The sequence below is a fragment of the Onychostoma macrolepis genome, chromosome 23 (assembly GCF_012432095.1).
Source record: "Onychostoma macrolepis isolate SWU-2019 chromosome 23, ASM1243209v1, whole genome shotgun sequence".
Lineage (NCBI taxonomy): Eukaryota > Metazoa > Chordata > Actinopteri > Cypriniformes > Cyprinidae > Onychostoma > Onychostoma macrolepis.
This window is the reverse complement of record NC_081177.1, coordinates 5,354,708-5,379,525: the sequence shown is the minus strand read 5'-3', so window position 1 is coordinate 5,379,525 and position 24,818 is coordinate 5,354,708. Positions and strand designations below refer to the sequence as shown.

At 35.0% G+C, this 24,818-nt stretch overlaps 1 protein-coding gene and 1 pseudogene across 1 annotated transcript; both read right to left on the bottom strand.

Annotated features, from left to right (window-relative positions):
• Positions 1 to 6,263: 6,263 nt before the first annotated feature.
• LOC131532159 (gastrula zinc finger protein XlCGF57.1-like) lies at positions 6,264 to 7,049 on the bottom strand. The gene has a single exon (XM_058763609.1). It carries the CDS (start codon positions 6,919 to 6,921, stop codon positions 6,430 to 6,432), a length of 492 nt encoding a protein of 163 aa, XP_058619592.1. The 5' UTR covers positions 6,922 to 7,049; the 3' UTR covers positions 6,264 to 6,429.
• A 3,059-nt stretch (positions 7,050 to 10,108) lies between these two features.
• LOC131532163 (protein-glutamine gamma-glutamyltransferase K-like) lies at positions 10,109 to 24,215 on the bottom strand (annotated as a pseudogene).
• Between the last annotated feature and the right edge of the window lie 603 nt (positions 24,216 to 24,818).

The window sequence follows — 24,818 nt, the reverse complement described above, 5'->3', positions numbered from 1 at the left end:
GTTTGCATTACATCAAATAAATATGACAGAAGTGGAGAAACAAAGAGGTTTAATACATGCACACATTGTAGATGCTTGCGTACAACTGAGATGTTGCTTTATTTGAGTCAAAGAAGATGGCGACAGTGACTGATGACATTCTTTAATGTTTAATGTCGTTGTGTTGAAAAAGATTCTGTGGACAAACACCTCGAGGGAAATAATTTGAAATGGAGCTTTGTCAAAATAATAAAAAGTTCAGTCAAATGTTCAATCATTTTCTTAAATTAATAAGTATGTGCTCGTCATGCTCTCTTTCCCATGCAAGGATTAGCATGAGCTTGCGGAGGAATCTTAAAACAAATACAGCCGAACAAACGAAATGTGAATTGTGACATCTGCTATCTGAGCAAGATGACTAAATCCAGTCATCCTTTCACAATTGTTTATGAAACAGATTTTCCGAATTCTATATGCATTATGAACATTTTCTTGTCTTACTATACACTCTTTCTTAGAGATTTGGTCTCTTGAATGTATGAAAGGTTATGGATTAAATTTATCAATACAAGAGTGTGGACATTTTAACATGCTCAAACTTAAATGAATGTGCAGCTTTCAGTGCAATAGTTTGATTTATTTCAGTTGTAATAGTTTTAAGGGTAAAAGAGCAAGACTTAATTTTCGTGTTGATGTTTCGTGTGTTCGCACATCATGGACAGACACAAAGTTGCACTAAAAGAAATTTCTCAAAAAGATTTTCATTTATTCCTGTTATGATGACAGCTCACAAAGAGGTGTCTTCACCTAAAAACATACACAGTCCAACAAAAAATTGTGAACAGCCATCTGAAACCTTGATAATATGACTAAATCTAGTAATGTAAAAAAAGTAAAAAAATAAAAAAATGTTATTTACAAAACACTGTGATTCTTAGATGAGACGCATCCCTGACAAAATCTGTTGGCATGCAAAATACTCATAAATGTTTTAGCACAGCTATTTACACACATAGTACGAGAACTGTAGCCTACTTTGTATCGATTGTCATAGTAAATTCATTACCAGTTTATTAGGGTCAAAAGGAAATGATGATAATAGTTGAAACATCCCTATATTTTATATCTCTTTCATTTTGAAAAGCACAGATGCTGGTGCTTTAATCTTTTAGTAAACCGTTTAAAATGACATGATACCTAGAAAATAGTCAAAATGTACAAGTTTTGTGTTCTAGGTGAGAAATGTACAGCAATAAAGTTTTCATGAACATTAGAAAACGACATGTATTCCTGTGGCTGTTAAACATAATTTGAAATAATAAATAATTTGAAAACATAAGTCTGTCAAATGAGAAATGTTCAGTCATACATTTAAAAAAAAAAAATAAAAATTTAATTATTTACAAAACACTGTGATTCTTAGATGAGACGCATCCCTGACAAAATCTGTTGGCATGCAAAATACTCATAAATGTTTTAGCACAGCTATTTACACACATAGTACGAGAACTGTAGCCTACTTTGTATCGATTGTCATAGTAAATTCATTACCAGTTTATTAGGGTCAAAAGGAAATGATGATAATAGTTGAAACATCCTTATATTTTATATCTCTTTCATTTTGAAAAGCACAGATGCTGGTGCTTTAATCTTTTAGTAAACCGTTTAAAATGACATGATACCTAGAAAATAGTCAAAATGTACAAGTTTTGTGTTCTAGGTGAGAAATGTACAGCAATAAAGTTTTCATGAACATTAGAAAACGACATGTATTCCTGTGGCTGTTAAACATAATTTGAAATAATAAATAATTTGAAAACATAAGTCTGTCAAATGAGAAATGTTCAGTCATACATTTAAAAAAAAAAAATAAAAATTTAATTATTTACAAAACACTGTGATTCTTAGATGAGACGCATCCCTGACAAAATCTGTTGGCATGCAAAATACTCATAAATGTTTTAGCACAGCTATTTACACACATAGTACGAGAACTGTAGCCTACTTTGTATCGATTGTCATAGTAAATTCATTACCAGTTTATTAGGGTCAAAAGGAAATGATGATAATAGTTGAAACATCCTTATATTTTATATCTCTTTCATTTTGAAAAGCACAGATGCTGGTGCTTTAATCTTTTAGTAAACCGTTTAAAATGACATGATACCTAGAAAATAGTCAAAATGTACAAGTTTTGTGTTCTAGGTGAGAAATGTACAGCAATAAAGTTTTCATGAACATTAGAAAACGACATGTATTCCCTGTGGCTGTTAAACATAATTTGAAATAATAAATAATTTGAAAACATAAGTCTGTCAAATGAGAAATGTTCAGTCATACATTTAAAAAAAAAAAATAAATAAAAAATTGTGTGTTTGTCACAAACACATCCAAAGAGTTTTCTACTCGTGTGAGAAAAACACTTGGGTGCATTATCATCAGGCTGTTTTAAAGGAATTTAAGAATAAAACTAAAGTTTAATTTAAAGACAATAGACAGCATGACTTGCTTTAGTGACACACAATGTGTTTAAAACCTTTTAAACATGTTTAAAACCGTAGGTGTAATTGTTTTACTGAGAAGTTTTAAGTGAAATGTATATTTGTTCCTTTACAGTACACATACTATCTACGGGCTAGATTCAAATGAAAACATTTATTAAATAACAACAAAAAGTAAAAACAACATTTTTGCTCATACTTAAAATTTTGTATACTCAAATTTGTGTGTGTGTGTGTGTGTGTGTGTGTGAGAGAGAGAGATAGTCCAAATAATCAGCCAAAGTGTTGATTATTTGTCTAAAGCAGGGCTTATTTAAAATGTTTATTTGTTTGTCTTGTCATATCATGTTATGTACTTTTCATTTAAACAATGTCGTTTAGCACAATTGTCAACCATTGTTGTTTTATTGTGCTTTATAAATAAAATGAACTGAACTGAACTAAAGCATGATTCTGTGCACATCTATATGAGTGAATGCTGTAAAGCCATTAACACAAGCACAAAGAGGATACTGTCGTCCGCTGTCAGTTAGACCCCACAATCACCTTCACTGTCAGAAGTAAATGGATAGTTGGCGGTTTGAATAATTTTTAATTAAGACTGCTTCTCATAAGTTTATCTATTCAACCTACAGATTAGGTTGTTCTGATTCTACAGAGGTGTTAGCATACACGTTGAGATGATAAAGAAAAATTTGCCTGGACATAGCACCTTTTCAGACGCATATAAAAATTTTCATCAATTGGTGAATTCTTTAATTCTATGTTTCAGTTTTCATACAATCAAAACAGTGATGTCTTAGCTATCAACATTTAGCCTATAGATCAAGCAGAACTGAACCGTTTAGGGGTTTGACATTAGGCACGTGTTTGGATGCCTTCCATCCCCAAAACAAAGAACTACCCTCAGACATGACACCTTTCTTGATCCATACCTGGAAAAGCCGATGTCCTGACAATCTTCCTTATTCAGAGGCGGATGTAGACAAGCCGGTAGGAACAAATTGGTGTCTAGACAATAACATATGCCATACAAATCAAACAAACATTGGTCCTCTTAAGGAGCCACCACATCACCCATTACTCAGCCACTTTTTCCACAACCAGGAAGACCCCTGACTAGGCATTAACATATAACATACAGATCAAACAAACATAAGGTGGCAATACACATTCTTTGCTCAGCCATTTTTTACAGAACCAAGAAGAGGCCCAACACCTCCAAGACTGAGCGTTAGCTACAGGCCAGGAAGGAACGCCATAAAAACCCCATGGCACCAGGTGAGTGATAAAAACAACGTAAATCCACTCATAAATCCAACAAATGTCATCTGTTTAGATCTTTTGCTTTACAAACCACCTACTGTCATGTCAGTCAGGGCTGACAGGACCCCGGTGACGTGACAGTCAGGGTGACAGAGGGGTCATATACCCATAAATCAGGTCAGAAATCTACCCAGGTATACATTTGACATATGACAACCTGTCAATCAACGCTGACAGGGTGCTCATAAATCCGGTCATAAATCATGGTCATAAATCATCTTTGACGTGGAGTATTGGATATAACTACTTACAAGTAACAAGCTACAGATGAGGTTTGCATATTAAAATAATACCATATCTGCATTCACCTTCTTCTCAATGCCAGTGGAGCAGAAGTACACACTTGAATTGATTGTTATTGTAAAGAAAAGACAAGGAATTTTATTAAAGGTAAAGTAAGATTAAAGAGTGAAACTAATTTACTGTCAAAGCCTTTGAACTTATTGTTTGACCACTTTTATCTGTTTTTATATAAATTTGTAGAAGTTTTAAAAACTTCAGCTGTTTTAAGAGGCATGCAGATCAAAACATGTTAAAACATTAAGAAATGTACTTTATAAAATAAATGGTTAAAAGCAATCAAATTCTTAAAGTGTCTGCTAAATTCATAAATGTAAATGTAAAAATTATTATAGACATAATAATTGTGTAAAAAAACAAACAAACAATTTTAAAATAACTTCTCTTAAAGGCTATATCTGCCATTAAAGGCCATTAAAACTGGTGAAAAGAGGGGAACATATTTGGGTTACTTCCGGCTTCGCTACTGTCCGGACGCTCTTGCTTACTGCTCTGCACTTTGCTCCCTGTTTATGTACTTTTTTCAGATTTTTCTAAGATTTTAACATCAGCAGATCATCACAGTGCTCAAACAATACAGTTTTGGCACAAACACCAAACTAAAGACTTTTTGGGACTGGAATAATACTACGAAAAATAAGACTCTTTGCCTCCCACTGCCAGGAGCTTACATTCCAGAGACGAGAAAACAGCTGCCGACAAACAGACGAAAAAAGAAAATGCCTCTTGTGGAATCTACTTGCTGCATGAACTGCCACAGACTTCTACAAAGGATTGCGGTTCTTGAAACAAAGTTACTTGCTGGACTTCCAAAACAGGCGGAACACACAGCAGATCGTCATCATGGACCCCCTCAGCATACAGCCGGTGAGTCCTGTGAATCTAGTGAATCTCAACAGTTTATACCAAGTGTAGAGGAACAAGCTGAAACTGATCGACAGACTAATCGATGGCACGGGACCCAAAGGCACTCGAGACATCAGATTGTCACGAATATCTGGTATCCTCTACCCCAGATACGGCTATGACAAAGCTTGCAAACACTGGTATTCTACCACCCCCTATACATCTTGAGAACAGATTAGAAGCATTAATGAATGTGGGTGAGGAATCCCCAAATGTGACTGAACATAGATCAGCCAGCAGCTAACATTGCTACTAACAGGCGCTCAAGGTCGAGCAGACAGCAGCATTCAGCTCAGAGCACCGCTGAGCCCAGGACTCTGATAGTGGGTGACTATATTATCAGAAACATCAGTAGCAGGACTACAACTACATGCTGCTTTCCTCAAGCAACCGTCTCTGATGTGAACAGGGAACTAACATGTTTTCATGGCTGCTTGGGCTGAATACATGGCTACAAAGACCCTGCAGTATAAAAGGAGTCAACTTCAATCTTTTCTGGGGCCATAGAGAACTGTTTAAACTGGATGGCCTCCACCCAAACAATCTTGGTGCAAGAGTACTGAAGGACAATATCTGCTTCTCCCTCCATCATCCTTCAGTAGTGTGTGCCAATCCACTCAACCTGAACGGTACACACACACCTGGACAGAGTATGAGTGACCGCGGGACTTCATATCAGCTTCCAAGTCATCATGTGGTTGAAGAATCCCACAAGGACACTGATAACGCCAAGCAGCCACAATAAGCACTGCTCATGGAAACTATACCGGCCCTGCCCTCAGAGCTCATCACAGACAGACTGTGACGTACTACAACAGCTCCAAGACTCAGCACCCAAGGACGACTTTCTGAAAACAGCCAGCACTCCAGTGTAGTACATGGCCATCACCACATACAACAGACTAGCCATGCGCTGCTTTGAGCTTTTGTTCTTCAAGGCGGTGGAGAGTTACAAGGTCCATGATGATCTCAACGTTCACAACGTTGTCGGTGGGGGACAGATACAATGACTGCAATTTTAGGACAGTTCTAAATGCAGTTTAAAACCCTGACTTGTGTGAATTTTGTCATTTTATATCTATAAACATTAAATAAGCATCATATTAAATACATACAATTAAATAGTCTACAGTCCATGGCCCTGCAGAACTGTCATGATTAAACAAAAAATATTATTATGGCTGCAATTACAAATAAAAATGATTATTAAATTAGACAACAACGAATTTCATTAATGATTAGTTGGGTCTGTGTGCTGTGCACAAAGAGTTTTGTTGAGCTCACTTTACAGTAAGAAAAACACATTGTTTTTGAGTATAAGGCATAGCATATATGTAGAGCAAGTGACTTTAAAAGCATCTCTGAAACTGTCTTTCTTGTATCAGATACTGACAAGTCCTAAACCCAAAATTGTGTTTTACTGATCACAGCTTGACTTTTCTCCAGAGTGAATTCGTAGATGATGATCTTTGACGCTCTCTGCCCGTGTGAAACTCTTTCCACACTCAAGGCAGGTGTACGGTTTCTCTCCAGTGTGAACTTTTAGGTGATCCTTAAGGTAATGTTTACCAATGAAACTCTTCTCACACTGAGGGCACGTGAACGGCTTCTCTCCAGTGTGAGTTCTCATGTGAATATTAAGTCTTCCTTGGCGTGTGAAACTCTTTCCACACTCATTGCACGTATAAGGCTTCTCTCCGGTGTGAGATATCATGTGCGTGTCAAGGTGTCCTCTTTGTGAGAAAATCCTCCCACACTCAGTGCATGTGTACGGTTTCTCTCCAGTATGAATTTTCAGGTGATTCTTAAGATATAGTTTAATATTGAAACTCTTTCCACATTGAGGGCACAGGAAAGGCTTCTCTCCAGTATGGACTCTCATGGATCTCATCATCGCTTGGTTCTTCATCAGCTGTGGTTTCTCTTTTCATCTCCGTTAGGTTCCTGCAGTCCTCTAGCTTCACTGAGCACATCTTAAGTGGTGTCTGCTCTTCTTCAGCGTTACAGTCTGAACCCAAAGACTCTGTGGAGATTTGATCGGTAGATGCATGACTGCCACACACTCTCTTGAGTGTCAGTGTAACAAAGTAAACTGAGGCTGATCTCTGAGTCCTGTGTGTTTCTGGATCTCCGTTCAGAAAGCTGATCTCTGATGCTCAGGCTGAATCTGTTCCATCAGTCACACCCACTGGATCCTTTTCCATCTCCTAAGAAACAAAGAATCACAGTGGCAATAAATTTATATAACGACTGCCGCTCCTATTAAGATTTAAAAAAAAACTCTCCATCAGTTACGCCTCCCTTCTGCTGAAAGATTTACGTAATGAAACCATCAATATCCAGCATGGACAGATATATTATATCCTTCATTTACCATTTTTCCATTTTAAACGTGCTATTCTTAAAATTATGCGGGTTTCTTCGGAAACTAGCACTGTCTGAACTGTAAAAAATGTCTGCTGCTGCTGCTTCGTTTACTTTACAGAGGAGTTTAAACTACAAAATCGGACATTACTGCCACCTATTGGGACTATGGTCCACAATCACAGCAGCGTTGGAAAACCTTTGTGAATCATTTGTTTCGGGACAGGGGTTCGAAGAGTTTCAAATTGCTAAAGTCACGTAATTTCATTAACCAAGGTGTGTCTTTTACTTGATCTCGGATTAGTTTTATTTGTGTACATTTTTAATGAAACATAAAAGACTGCTGTCTGAGGTTGGCCCGTTTACACAAGCTCTACATAAAGTAAACAAAACGCTGTAATATACACCTGCAAATCAATAAAAGACCACATACTTCATATGTAATGTTGGTGAGTTGTTAATTGCATTTAATACCCCTGCTGAAAAAACAATAGAACCCTGCCCAAAACACAATAGAAAATGTAATGGTTTTATTGGTTATAATGGGAATTGTATTGGTTTTAATGGAAACCATGGTGTCTACTGGTATGTGATGGATTCTATTGGTGGGATGTTAAATCCTATTGGAAAAAATGCCCAAAACACACTACAAAAAGGAATTTTGTAATGGTTTTACTGGAAAAAGCTAATTTATAATGGTATTTTAATGGAAACCATTAGAATTTCTGTGATGGTTTCTATTGGGCTTCTATTGTTTTTTTTGTTTTTTTTTAGCAGGGTGGGCCCAGGCTTCGTGTTCAGCTTTTCCAGTATCCACACTAAGCTCCACAGCGTCCAGAGCTAAAAGTCAGTCAGTCAGAGTCAGAGATTATTGTCATTTTGTTTATACATCCTGTACACAGAGAAACGAAACAGTGTTCTTCTGGGGTCATAGCGCTGCATAAGACAGCAAATGACAAGGACAACAAAAACAAAAACAAACTGTAGCTACATGGCTTAAATTATATTAAATAGGTTCTGTGTTCATCTGCTTCTCTGCTCTTTTTACATAGACTATCACTCTATATAGACTATCATACAACTTAAATATAAACTTCTATCTACTACTTAATATATACTATCATTTATTACAAAATATTACAATATCTTATTTGTAAACATCATGCGTTTTTCACTCATTACAGTTAATGTCATGAAATTAGCAAACTAAGCCAGTAGTAGTAGTACTGACAGTCAAACATGGCTGAACGCATAAAAAAAAAAGGAGGATCCGATTGATTCAAACTCAAACTCACTAGCAAAAAACAGGTCAAAATATCTATTCATTTTCGCTTCAGCATCGCTTGTAATGATTTTAAAAAGCTTGTATGGGTGAAATGGAGCTTTTAGAATCAGTCAAATTGAAGATTCGTCAAGATTCGTGAAACGCACTTACGAAGACCTGATCTGAAATTATGGTTCGCGAATCATTATCGGGACTTTCGCAAATTATTTGATTCAGATCGGAACTTTGGAGCACGTACCGCTAATCATTTGATTATATCGAAACTTTTGAGCGAGTTCACGAATCATTTAATTTAGATCAGAACTTTGGAGCGCGTAACGTTCTTTCTTTCTTTATTAAACAGCACAAAACATAAAACCATTAAAGCAGTACAGTTATAAAAACAAAACAAAGAAAAAAGAGAGAAAAAGAGAGATGGCTTTATTATAGTAAAAGTGTTTTAGTGTTTTGTATTAATTACCATTTGTATAATATAATAAAGAGAGGTTTAGATCTAGTAAATGTTTGTTTATATATGTGAAATTTAGCTAGCAGGAAACACAAATTAAGTAAGTTATATTTTGCTAGGCCTATATTCTCTTTTGAGTAAACAATCCAAAGAAAAGATCTTTAAACCCGCTGCTGTAATGTTGTTGGTTTTACATAATCAATATTTTGTAATTATTGTCTGATAATATTTTTATGCTAACATAAAAAGCTCTCTTTATGAATGTTTGCTACCATAGCTATAAATAAACCCTTTAGATTACAAAAAACTGTGGTCAAAAGTCTATCAATGCAAAAATGCTCTTATGTCCCCACCTATATCAAAATCAAGCCTACACCCAAGGCTAAAAAAAGAGTTGGTAAAACTTTATTTCGATAGTCCACTTTAGATATTCTACTTACAGTAAGTAACTTTGTAACTACATGTCAACTAGCAGTCATTAGAGTATTAGTAGACTGTCTGCTTAATATCTTCTAACACTTTATTTTGATGGGTCCACAACATACAACATACTGACTATGAGAAACTTTGCAAGTATATGTCAACTTATTCTACTGACCCTAAACCTACCCTACTGAGAGTTAGTAGACATGTAGTTACAAATTAATGAGAATTAGTTGACATGTAGTTGACATGTAGTTACAAAGTTACTTATAGTTAGTAGAATGTCTAAAGTGGACTATCGAAATAAAGTGTAACCAAAGAGTTAAATAAGAACTTAAAAAAGAGATGAAAAATAAGAACAAAGAGAGATTGAACATTTAAACACTGATGTCACAAGACTAAATAATGGTAAAATCAATTTCTGAGATATACTGTAGATATTTGAAATCAACACACAAACAAACCCAGACAGACAGGATATGAATAAAGCATGAAAGATCTTTATTGTTGATTTACATGAGTTTCATATCAACGTACTTGATTATTGATTTATTTTTTTTTACTCTAAATGACCATTTCATTTTGTAAATATTCTTATATCCTCAAGATAACTGAGAGCTTTAGCAGGCTTCACAATGACAGTGCTTTTTACTTTGGTTTGACCACAATATCAGCGACTCCGTGCACTTGAGTGAGCAGACGGCAGTCCATCGATGCCAGGAGCTTCTGAGGACCAGCGACGGTGGGAACAAACTTCTCCGTTAGTGTAACCGTCGCATGCTTATCCACATCACTGAGAAACACAAATAGATTATAGACTTTCTGGAAGCTTTTCACTCATTTCACTCATATTTATTGAAGTGCAGCTCACACACATGAAGCAAATTTAAAGTGCATGCACATGTCGCACCACAAAATGCTCTTAAACACTGAAAGACTTACCCATACGCGATCTTTCTGACACTCTGCATTCCCAATCCTTCTATACGGAACAAAACATTCCTCAACACTTGTGACAGTGGGTTCTGGAACGTGATCTTGACTGTCAACTCTTTACCCACCACAGCGTCTCCTTGAGGCTGAAACAGTCAAAACACAATCAAAGGATGTAGATTTTTTTAAATGAAGGACACTTAATTCTCAAATCTCATTTGCATTCCTCATTTGTAATTCAAATGGTACTTTTAGATGCACTGAACCAGGTTAAACATCAACAGATTTGACAGTAAGAAAGATATAAGAAAGTTTTGTGCTTGTTAAACGTCCTAGATAAAGACTAGAGGATCACCGACGTACAGTGATGATGAGGTCTGGTGTGCGCAGCCTGAAGTTGAACTGTGTGGCCAGAATCTGTTGGGTCTCGTTGACCCGTCCGGTGACCGCGAGCATCAGAGCGCCCTGGTCCACCAGATGGTTCATGTACTCTTTATACTGCAGAGTCAAAGGAATAGTCTTGGCTGAAGAAAAGGAACATGGCATTAATGATTATAATGAAATATTTCAAGGTAATTTTGCACAGTACTCCAGTCCATTTTGCTCACTGCCCATAATCTCAAACAGGACTGCAAATTCAATTAATCCCTCAAACATGTGCACCAGCTTGAGTACTTTGTTTTGTTTTGTGTGTATGTGTTTTCCCTCTAAAAAAAACACTAAATTTAAGGAAAACAGATGCAACATTAACATTAACTGGGATCCATAATCCATAAAGTTGATCAAATTGTTGTTCATATACAGAAATATTCTATTTAAAAGTAAGCATTACCACTTTTAGATGCACAACATTTTATCATCTTAACTTGTTTTCCTTATTTACACCTAAAAAAAGAAGTACCTTGGGGGTACATATTATGACTCTGAGATACTAATTTGCACCTTTTAGAGGTAAATAAGGCACATATATGTTCTTTTAAGGGTATAAAGGTACAATTTGTGAATTAAATTGAACACCAACTACAAGCACGTCTCATCATCAAGTGATTTTTGAGAAATGCAGCAACTAATTCAGACATTTTGGGGCACAATAACCAGAAAAACGTCTCTGGTGGGACTGTAAAACTCCACTCACTCTCTTGCGGTTTAAGGGTGAGAGGAATCTGGTCCTTCTTCACAGTATTTTTCAGCACGCCGGTGTAGTACATGACCATCACCTCATACAGCAGACTGGCCGTGCGCTGACTTGAGCTTTTGTTCTTCAGAACGATGGAGAGTTTGGCATCTTCACCGATACGAGGCCCTGCCCGTCCATGACGATCTCAACACTCACGTCATTGCCAGTGGGGGCGGATACAAAGTCGGTTTGGAGCCGAGCGACTGGCCCTTTCCACGGCAGTGCGCTCCTCCCATGAACCTGACGGACATGATTAAACAGAAAAGAGGAGTGTGAGCTGCTGCTTTTTGGAGTATTATCTCTAAACCCATTGTTCCAAAGTGTGCTGCTTACATAGGGATCCAACTCAAGTTATCAACATAAATTGCTGCTTCCAATGTTTTCTAATTTTCAGTTTCCTACCCTTATGAAAATTAACCATCGTTTTATTATAGTAAAAAGTGTAGTAACCATGTTTTTTGGCATATTGATTACCATATATATTCACAATTTTAATACCATGGTTTAACTATGGTTAGTGAAGCAAAACCATATTTAATTTGTGGTTACTATGGTTTAACTATAGTAACCCTTTTTATCTGGAGAAAAACCATGGTTAATTTTTGTAAGGGTATTTTATGAATTAGTTTTAATTTTAAGATTTTGTCATGAATTCTGTGCATTTTAAGTTCATATATTATGTGGTATATTATCTGTTTTTATGTGAAGTACTGTGCTTGTTGTAATGTTGTTATTATTGTAAATCACTTTGAGTTGGATTTCTTGCATCAGTGATATTATCCTTAACTAAAACTAAAACTAAAACCATTAAAATATTTGTATTGACTTGAAATGAAATAAATGTTAATTGAAATAAAATAAAATAATAAACAAAGCAATTCCAACAGGGTCCTCACACCATAGGTGCTCGGGCCCTAAAAATAAAAAATAAAAATAATTTCAGCTAGTAATTTCATATTTTAGTTCAACTTGAAATACTAAAATGACTAAATACAATTTCAGATTTTCAGTACAATTTTGGACCAGATGAAAGTATTTTCTTACCTTCTGGGTATTTGTACAGGTGTGTGATGTCCACACGAGCATCAGATCCTACAGCTTTAGTACTGATGCACTGACCGATGGAGCTCTTCTCCACATTAACCTGACTGAAGCTTCCATCGGGTTTCTTCTGCCAGTAGATCTTATCACTGTTCACCTGAGACACACAGTGAAGTCATTTCAGCCTTTCAGAAGATGTTCTGAATAAAGTGCAAAGTTCAAAATGTCACCAGACACAAATGAGGGTGAGAAGAGGTTCATATGAAACACTCACTTGGCAAAGACAAACGGAGTGTCGAATTTCAGGTTGACTTGTCCGTTGCGGACAGCGGAGACAGAAGTGGGACCGCAGCGGTACGAACCCTGGCTGGGCTCCTGAGGGGTCGCGTCCACCACCTGCCACCCGCCGTAACCAGCAGGGAGGTCCGGACGGCTCATCCAGGACTCGTTCCACACGTGGAAGTTCCTACAGAGAAAGTTTATTGAAAGCGTTTATTGTTGGTCTGCAATTTGCAAAAATAAAGCTGAATAGGCCTAAAACAAGACCTGAAAGGTTTTTTCTTCTTCTTACAAATAGTGAATTGAGGCACTTTACCTTAAAAAAAAAAAAAAAACAACAACAAAAAACAATCATCTAAATATTATAAGGGCAGTTTGCAGGAAATTATTAAATAAACATTTAGCAAATATACTAAAAAATAACTTTAAATAATAACTGATGATACATTTCTATATTCCAAGAAATTTCAAGAAATTAAGTTATTGCTTAATGTTCTAAAGCTAGCCATTTTAATGCCAGGTTATTATTATTTTTGTTTGTTAAATATTAGTTTAATGAACATATTTATTAGCACCCAAAGAAGTAATAGTAATGGTAATATAACTATAATTTCAATAATATAATATTATAGCTTTTATAAATATTTAAAATGAGTTTTGTGTGTTTTTGTAATTTTTAATTGTTGTTTATTTTTTTTTAATATGTCTATAAAGTTTTTGATTAATTTTATTTCAGATTGTCATTTTAGTACTTCAAGTCAAACTAAAAAAATAGAAATGTTGATATAACTATGACATAAAGCATAGTTATGTTATTTTTTGTTAACATTTATTGTATTTCAAGTGATTTTTTATGGTTTTACTTTCAGTGAAATATAATAACCCTGATATCATGTTAATGTAAAGTGTCAGTAATGATGGCTGTATATGAGAACTGTCAGTTCATTGATCGTCAACATTGAATTTATAGTCTTCCAAGCATAAGTTTTGCTGATCAGAGAGACTAAGTATAACATAAACCTGAAACTGATGCCATTAATGACAATAAAATATCGTACCAGACAGAATCGCTGGTCTTGTCTTTGATGATTTCCAGCTTCTCATCAATATAAATGTCTGTGGTCAAGGAAAGGTCGGTGTCGTGAGCCGAGTTGAAGTTGGTCACACAGCGGGTGGGAATACCAAGACATCTTAACACTGAGAGAGAATGTTATTTAGATAACATTTTCTTCCTAAAACATGATAGAAATTTATTTTTAATAGAGTGATAAAAAGAGAAATCCAAACGTACCAGTATTGGTGACTCCTGCATAGACCCAGCACTGGGCGAATTTGACAGGCTTCCCTGAGCTTTCGTAATACTGTCTCAGGATATCACCGCTGCCGCTCCAGGCGGTGGGAGACGTCCCACCCTCATAGCTGTCCTTCCAGTTACCCATCAGAACACCGTAGTCATCGTTGGAGTTCACCTGTCACAGAAAAACAGAAAAACTTCTCAAAAACAGGTGCTTTTCAGCTCTTTAATCACTTTTCTGTTCCTCACAAGAAAGACAGTCTACATGTTGTTTTGTGTCCTGTATGAACACAAAAGGTTCGCATGAACCTAAAACTACCACATGCTGGCTACTGTAATTCACCTTCTCAAATCATATACATGATTTCTTATGAATCCATGTGAATGTGACTCACCAGAGCAGATACCATTCTGGACACGATCACTGGATCTCTCCATTCAGTCATAGCAACCTGACCTCTCTCCAAAATGAACAGACACGCTTCCAGGATATCCTGTTCAAACTGATAAAACAAATGCAAAATAAAACAAAAAAATCATAATAATGTAATTGATCAATTGGAAATAATTTTATTATATTAATAATAAAAATAATTAATATTATTGTTATTGTTCATTTGTTTTTGTTTATTGTTATTGTTGTTACTATTATTATTTGTTATTTCCATTATTATTATTGTTCTTATTACTTAATTATTAGATTTATAGATGATAATAAATATGAAAAAACAATTGCATGGCAATGACGACGATGACGATGATATTGATGATGATGATGGTGATGATGAAATTAACAATAATAATAATAATAATAATAATAGCAACAACAATAATAATAATAATTATAGAAATATAGATAATAATAGAATCTGTTCAAACCGATAAAATGCATAATAATAATACATTTAATTAATAAAAACAATATTCACAACAACAATAATAATAATAATGAAGATACTATTACTACTACTACTAATCATCATCATCATCATCATATTACATCATATAATTATAGATAATAATAGAATCTGTTCAAAACTATAAAAATGCATAATAATAATAACGATAAATACATTTAAAAACAATAATAATCATTACAACAACAACAACAACAATAATACAATTATAGATAATAACAGATCTGTTCAAACTGATAAAATAATAGCATAACAATAATAATTATTATTTTTATTATTTGCAAATTCAAACTATAATAATAAAAATAATAATAAAAATCACTGTTTCCACACCTGGGCAAAATTCCATGTTCTGGTTCCAATTTGCTGCTCGGTTCCGTAGTAAATTCTGCCCATGCTATTCAGGATATACTCTTTCCTTTCTGATTCGTCATCCAGATACACGGCATCATCTGAGGAAAGACAGATGAATGTAGTGCTACTTCATTAATGCAAATGAGGGAAAAGTGAGTGTGATTGTCCTGCATTGACTCTGTACCTTCACACCAGGGGTTGAAGAGCATGTATAAATCGTTGGGGCTGCAGGGGAACAGCAGCTTGCCCTTCGGTGAGAAAGACTCCACCGTCACCTTGTAGCAGCCGATGGAGGCGGTGGGAAGTGTGTTGACCGCCAGCCGCACACGTTTGTCTTCCTGCTCCACGATCTTCATCTCCCAGCGGCCGTCTTCCAGGATGTCCACTAACGGGACAGAGATGTGAATCCCAGTGCTACTGCTGAAGATAGGCTCTGTGTCAAAAACACAACAAAGACATGGAAACCCACTGTCAGAAGAACACATCTTAATGATTTAGCTTCAATTGAATCATCTGTCAGTGACTCGGCTGGAGATCCATTAAGAAAGGAGACTCAAGGAGCAGCTGGATTAGACGGATTAGGTCACATAATCACTAGTCCTGGTCAAACTCAAGCACTTCATGACTCACATCCATCACAAATGAATCCAGATGAAAACATAGCACGAAAAAAACTGCATGTTTTATGAGCTTCCACATAGATATCCAACAAAACACCAGTTAAAACAAGATCAAATAATTTTAAATGCACCTAATTGCCTGATTATGATTGTGGTTCTGATTTTTTTTTTTTTTTTTTTTAATACTGAATGCATATGATATGGGCTGATTATTTTAATTCAAGTTGCTCCTCTGATACTGATTTTATTTCTGATTCTAATTTAATTCTGATTTTAAAACTATTTTTATAATACTTATTTTTATAATAGTATCTTAATTTGATACTATTATAAAAGTAATATTGCAATCCTGAATTAGTTTTTATTTGTATTAGTTTTTATATATTTCATTTTTATTTTAGTTAAAGTTTTAGTCATTTTATAATTTTTGTTTTTTAAAATATGCATATATAGTTTGTATTCATTTATATTTCAGTTTTAGTTATTTAATACAGCAGCAAGTTGAAGTATACAAAATGAGAAATGTTGCATTGGCTATAGTAGCTGAAATAAAATAAGTTCAATAAAAATTGTAAACATTTTATTTATTCCAGCTTATTATTCTATTTATTTATCAGCAAAGTTTTTATTTATTTATTTATTTTTTTAATTGTTTTAGTTTTATTTAACTATTAATACCCCAGATTTTGATTTTGATTTTGTGCTGATTCTGCTGATTTCTTTCTGATTTAGGTTCTTCTGCTACTGATTTTAACAGTAATTCTGATTGTAGATGTTTTCACAGCTATCTGTAGAGAAATGTTGCTCAACACATCCCTAAATCCAATTATTCAACAAAAAAAAAAACGTACTATCAGAGGTGCTTGTACTTGTTATCTTGCTGAGATGTCTGACCTTTTAGTATGTGTCAAATTAAGATTTTAAAGATAAAATGAGTCATTTCTGAGCACCTCGTGAGTTGAAATGGAAAAATAATGACTGTTGTCAAACAGGTTGTGTGAACGCAGCTCACTCACCTAACTTCAGCTGCAGCTGCAGACTGTCAGATTTTGGGTTGAAGGGTCTGGAGAACTCGATCCACATCTGGAAGGTCTGTCCTCTGCGGATGATCAGGTTGTCGCTGAAGTAAGCGTCTGTGTGATGCTCGCGTCGGTTCGGCCCATCCTTGGATTCCAGGAGGTCGACGGAATGAACCGTCAGAAGCATGTCTGTGAATGAGAGGAGAAACGTTTACATCTCCCTGAAAGCATCAAATCTCAGTGTTTTCCCAACAGTAGTGAACTCTTTTTTATGTAAATGAACTGCACTAGTCTCCCTCATCCTCTTCCTCCTCACCTGATGCCGACGGGGTCTCAGCTGCAGGAGCTCTGGCAGTGGGCCCTCCAGACATTTCTACAAGTAGGCTGAAGGATTGATAGAGAGAAAAAAAAAACTAAATATGTTAAATGCTTTTTCAATCAATCAATCAATCAATCAATCAATCAATAAAAAATATAAAATTAGATGAATAAATATATATTCTATTTCTAATATTTTAATAAATTCTAACAAATAAATGAAACTTTGAACAAAAACTAAACACACACACACACACACACACACACACACACTGAAGGATTAGGTCCCAACCTATCTGATATGCAATTTCCTGACCGATCCTCTAACAGGAACGAGAAGAAAAGGTCAGACAAAATAGAAATTGACCAAGTGGTCCGAACTTGACTGAGCCAGGACGGTCACCGGGGGAAAGTACCTAAAACTTCTAACAACATCTATCCAAACAAGAGGTAATTATGCACTTGTTGATTGTGAGCTACATATGGATGATGGAGATGTAAATTATGAGTTTTAGACCTTTATACCGGTACATAAATGCAACAACACACATGCATATAATAAAAATGCAATAAATAAAAAATTGTGAATAAATAAAAAAATTAACAAATACAATTCTAATGAATAAAAAAACAAAATATGTTAAATGCTTTTTCAATCAATCAACAGAAAATAGATATAAAAAGCTTAATAATTATTTTGATTCTAATATTTTAAACAATTCTAATAAACAAATACAAATTTGAATAAAAATAATTTGTGTGTGCTTATAATAAAAATGTAATAAATAAATAAAAATCTGAATAAATAAAATGTAATAAATGCAATTATAATAAACAAATAGAACTTCTAATAAAATGCAAATGAAATACAAATGAATATTAAATAAATAAAAGGAATTTTACTGCTTTTAATTATTTATTTAAATTTCACATCCTTCTTTTAATATTAAACAATATGTTAACAAATAAGTAAACAAGATTGAATAAAGAAATAAGATAGAATGAATGAATGAATGAACGAACGAATAAAAAAATATTTAAAAATTATAAAATATAAATAAGGTTTGTAACTTTGGATAAAAGTGTCTGCCAAATGAGCAAATATAAATGTAAAATAAATATATTTAATTATTTATTTAAATTCCTCATCTTTGCATTTAATTCCAGGTTTACATTAGATTTGATCTTGAGTCATAAAATACTTGGTTCACCTACACTAGCAGAGGAAAGTTTGGACGTACTTGATTGAATGTAAGTTCATCAAGATTTAAACAAACTTTTCATCCGAAGGCTTCTGCTTACATGCTGTTTAAGTTTAATTTTCTAGACAAATATCAATTGTGCCTACATACGATTTCTTTAGTCAAGCCAGACAGAGAAGGAAGTGTTCCTAGAATGTACATTCAGCACTTTAAGGTTATTAACATATGGAACATTGTCATAGTAAAGAATCAGCAGATGCATTCAAACATCTAAATTGCTGGTTTTCAAATACTTCAACAAGTCTTCTACTGTTATGTTTCCTCAATGAAATGTCATGGCAAGGCCTGCTGACCAATCATTTGAACTCATGATTATCTCATGTATAATAAATTCATATAGCGATTAATGACAAACTCTTTGTCTTTGTGACTGTGAGCATTGCTTCTTTGTGTACAGCCATTACCGGAAAACAGCTATTTTAACGCTCCAAAAGCGGCACCTAGTGGCAAAAGTGGACGGCAATATGCTACTGTTTCAAGTTGATGTCAACATGAAACAGTTTAAGATTCGTTTAAAAGCGACTCGTTTCAATTATTCAGAGTCGACTCCTTCTTACAACAACAACAACAGACAATAACTTAATAGACGGTGCACTTTCAGATTTAAAACTTTGCAGGATATTTTCATTCACTTAGAGCTGTGTTACACACTGCATGAAAGGTAATTTTCAAAAATCCATAATAGGGGCACTTTAAAAATAAAGGTTCCAAATAGGAATTTTCAGAGTGGTGTCATAGAACAGGGGTGTCAAACTCAGTTCCTGGAGGGCAGCCCTGCAGAGTTTAGTTCCAACCCTGCTCCAACACACAAACCATGTAGTTTTCAAATAAGCCTGAAGGACTTGATTGGATCAGGTGTGTTTAATTAGGTTGCATCTAAACTCCGCAGGGCTCTGGCCCTCCAGGAACTTTCCATTATGGAATGGAAAGATTCCATGGATGTTAAAGGTTCTTCAACGAATCCATGATGCCAATGAAGAACCTTTATTTTTAAGAGCATATAATAACTTTAATTTTTAAATAATCAATAAATAGGTCTCAATGTCAAGCATATTTAAATATAAATGCATATATAAAAATATATGGATCGAAGTTTAATGATGTTTTAAATTATCCTGTTTTGTAGTTTAACTAAGCTTAATCGGTTTTATATGAAGTATGTTAGAAATAATGTTGACAAGGCTTATGATGACCTAAACACTGAAACATTTACAGTTTTGTTCTCATCTATATATTCTGAAGGTTTTTATAGAAGCCTGGTTTTACAACATATTATTCCTAAAAAAATTATTAAAACTAACTGTTGATAGTTAGTTAGAAATGTTCTGTCACGGAGTGAAAATAAATATCCAAAATCCCTTCTATAAAAACATTTGACAATCAACAAAATGAAACAAAAAATTTGAACTTGGCTTTGTCCAGTGTTCAGATTCATTTTCTGGAAATGCAAGTTAGTGCATATTGAACTACATAATGCCTTATTTGCATATACTTCAACATAGCATATGAGAAAACTAGCACATTATAAATTTTGCAATTCTTAATTTAAGATATTCACCTGTTGTTTTGCCTTAATGCAACAATGGTGCTATATATATTTTCACTATATTCATTTTTGAATAAACTCGAGCTGTTGATCAATTAAGCGTAATGTTTATAATGAATTCTTAACAAAAGTTATCATAAATGCAATATTTGTTACCTGTGTGTCGGTGAAGTTCAGGTGCTCTGACAGACCGTCTGGTGTTTGTTCTGGTGAATGTTTGGCATTGAAGCACCTGCTCGCAGCTTTTATTTAAGTGTGTGTTGACACTCCTCCTTCATTACGGCTGATGAACAACATTCATGACACTTACAATCCAGAAAAGTGGATCTCTTTCTTCTGTTATTGAATTGAAAATTTTCCAAGAAAAACAAATCATCATGAATCATGAGCATCAGAATCAGATCAAAATATATGAATCACAAAAAGCAATTAAGTCATACAAACGCCATGACAATGAACACATTTCTGCTGCCTGAAAGCAATTACAAATTTGATCAACAAGAATATAAACCTTAAAATTGCATATTATTATTATTGTTTTGTTGTTAAGCATGCAGAAATGTCAATATAATAATAATAATAATCTGTTTAACAAGAGTATAGGCATTATTATTATTGTAGTTGTCATTTCTGATGCCTTATTAATTTGAATACTACTCCTAACGTCATTTTAAATAATAATAATAATACTAGATTTGATTATTGTAAACAATAATAATTTTGTAATATGTATATATATATATATATATATATATATATATATATATATATATATGACCGTTATTATTATTGCCATTTTGAAGCCTTATATATGCTAATGCTGTAATTTTAATAATAATAACAATAATAATAATGCAATTTTAAGGCCTATATTCTTGTTAAAATTATTATTATTATTATTATTACTGCTTTTTATTAATAACAATTTCTAAACATGGTAAAATGTTTTTTTTTTTCATATCACTTATAAACTTTATTTTTATTTTTTATAACAATTATTGTTGTTTTGTTTTGTTTTTTTACTAATGTTAATATTGACTTTATATCTACTTAAAAGTGAAGTACATTATTTCTGCTCCACTAGAGTCACTGTACAAAAATCACAGAGGTATGTACCGTTTCACATATTTCTGTAATATTCTTCACCATTTTGTAGTATAAAATGGTGCATATTAAGGCCTAGATATATCTATATTGGCATATCTAACCTTTTGAACCTTCACACCCAAATAACAAATAATCACACATATTAATATTAATCAAACATGCTTCCATAAAGCCCTCTGATGTCTTACATAAGGTGACACAGAAGAAGAAAAACCTGACACATTTCACAAAAACACAAAAAAAAAAAGTGAAAAGGAGGGATGATATTAGTATGAAGAAACAGAAAAGAGGTGTGTGTCATTATTGTCATCAGTCTGGTATAATAAGAGCTGAGTGTGTGTGAACGGGTGAGTCGATCTGGGTTATGCTGTCATATTCATAACAATTACACAGATGTTTATCAAACTCTTTCAGGCCAAATGATTGACCGCTTTACAAGTAACAAGCTACAGATGAGGTTTGCATATTAAAATAATACCATATCTGCTTTCACCTTCTTCTCAATGCCAGTGGAGCAGAAGTACACACTTGAATTGATTGTTATTGTAAAGAAAAAACAAGGAATTTTATTAAATGTAAAGTAAGATTAAAGAGTGAAACTAATTTACTGTCAAAGCCTTTGAACTTATTGTTTGACCACTTTTATCTGTTTTTATATGGATTTGTAGAAGTTTTAAAAACTTCAGCTGTTTTAAGAGGCATGCAGATCAAAACATGTTAAAACATTAAGAAATGTACTTTATAAAATAAATGGCTAAAAGCAATCAAATTCTTAAAGTGTCTGCTAAATTCATAAATGTAAATGTAAAATTATTATAGACATAATAATTGTGTAAAAACAAACAAACAATTTAAAATAACTTCTCTTAAAGGCTATATCTGCCATTAAAGGCCATTAAAACTGGTGAAAAGAGGGGAACATATTTGGGTTACTTCCGCTTCGCTACTGTTCGGACGCTCTTGCTTACTGCTCTGCACTTTGCTCCCTGTTTATGTACTTTTCTCAGATTTTTCTAAGATTTTAACATCAGCAGATCATCACAGTGCTCAAACAATACAGTCACAAACACCAAACTAAAGACTTTTTGGGACTGGAATAATACTACGAAAAATAAGACTCTTTGCCTCCCACTGCCAGGAGCTTACATTCCAGAGACGAGAAAACAGCTGCCGACAAACAGACGAAAAAGAAAATGCCTCTTGTGGAATCTACTTGCTGCATGAACTGCCACAGACTTCTACAAAGGATTGCGGTTCTTGAAACAAAGTTACTTGTTGGACTTCCAAAACAGGCGGAACACACAGCAGATCGTCATCATGGACCCCCTCAGCATACAGCCGGTGAGTCCTGTGAATCTAGTGAATCTCAACAGTTTATACCAAGTGTAGAGGAACAAGCTGAAACTGATCGACAGACTAATCGATGGCACAAACAGGGAGCGGGACCCAAAGGCACTCGAGACATCAGATTGTCACGAATATCTCGTATCCTCTACCCCAGATACGGCTATGACAAAGCTTGCAAACACTGGTATTCTACCACCCCCTATACATCTTGAGAACAGATTTGAAGCATTAATGAATGTGGGTGAGAATCCCCAAATGTGACTGAACATAGATCAGCCAGCAGCTAACATTGCTACTAACAGGCGCTCAAGGTCGAGCAGACAGCAGCATTCAGCTCAGAGCACCGCTGAGCCCAGGACTCTGATAGTGGGTGACTCTATTATCAGAAACATCAGTAGCAGGACTACAACTACATGCTGCTTTCCTCAAGCAACCGTCTCTGATGTGAACAGGAACTAACATGTTTTCATGGCTGCTTGGGCTGAATACATGGCTACAAAGACCCTGCAGTATAAAAGGAGTCAACTTCAATCTTTTCTGGGGCCATAGACAACTGTTTAAACTGGATGGCCTTCACCCAAACAATCTTGGTGCAAGAGTACTGAAGGACAATATCTGCTTCTCCCTCCATCATCCTTCAGTAGTGTGTGCCAATCCACTCAACCTGAACGGTACACACACACCTGGACAGAGTATGAGTGACCGCAGGACTTCATATCAGCTTCCGAGTCATCATGTGGTTGAAGAATCCCACAAGGACACTGATAACGCCAAGCAGCCACAATAAGCACTGCTCATGGAAACTATACCGGCCCTGCCCTCAGAGCTCATCACAGACAGACTGTGACGTACTACAACAGCTCCAAGACTCAGCACCCAAGGACGACTTTCTGGAAAACAGCCAGCACTCCAGTGTAGTACATGGCCATCACCACATACAACAGACTAGCCGTGCGCTGCTTTGAGCTTTTGTTCTTCAAGACGGTGGAGAGTTACAAGGTCCATGATGATCTCAACGTTCACAACGTTGTCGGTGGGGGACAGATACAATGACTGCAATTTTAGGACAGTTCTAAATGCAGTTTAAAACCCTGACTTGTGTGAATTTTGTCATTTTATATCTATAAACATTAAATAAGCATCATATTAAATACATACAATTAAATAGTCTACAGTCCATGGCCCTGCAGAACTGTCATGATTAAACAAAAAAAATATTATTATGGCTGCAATTACAAATAAAAAATGATTATTAAATTAGACAACAACGAATTTCATTAATGATTAGTTGGGTCTGTGTGCTGTGCACAAAGAGTTTTTGTTGAGCTCACTTTACAGTAAGAAAAACACATTGTTTTTGAGTATAAGGCATAGCATATATGTAGAGCAAGTGACTTTAAAAGCATCTCTGAAACTGTCTTTCTTGTATCAGATACTGACAAGTCCTAAACCCAAAATTGTGTTTTACTGATCACAGCTTGACTTTTCTCCAGAGTGAATTCGTAGATGATGATCTTTGACGCTCTCTGCCCGTGTGAAACTCTTTCCACACTCAAGGCAGGTGTACGGTTTCTCTCCAGTGTGAACATTTAGGTGATCCTTAAGGTAATGTTTACCAATGAAACTCTTCTCACACTGAGGGCACGTGAACGGCTTCTCTCCAGTGTGAGTTCTCATGTGAATATTAAGTCTTCCTTGGCGTGTGAAACTCTTTCCACACTCATTGCACGTATAAGGCTTCTCTCGGTGTGAGATATCGTAATGCGTGTCAAGGTGTCCTCTTTGTGAGAAAATCCTCCCACACTCAGTGCATGTGTACGGTTTCTCTCAGTATGAATTTTCAGGTGATTCTTAAGATATAGTTTAATATTGAAACTCTTTCCACATTGAGGGCACAGGAAAGGCTTCTCTCCAGTATGGACTCTCATGGATCTCATCATCGCTTGGTTCTTCATCAGCTGTGGTTTCTCTTTTCATCTCCGTTAGGTTCCTGCAGTCCTCTAGCTTCACTGAGCACATCTTAAGTGGTGTCTGCTCTTCTTCAGCGTTACAGTCTGAACCCAAAGACTCTG

Coding starts and splice junctions, on each gene's coding strand:
- LOC131532159 (XM_058763609.1), bottom strand. CDS start 6,921: ATGAAGAACCAAGCGATGATGAGATCCATGAGAGTCCATACTGGAGAG.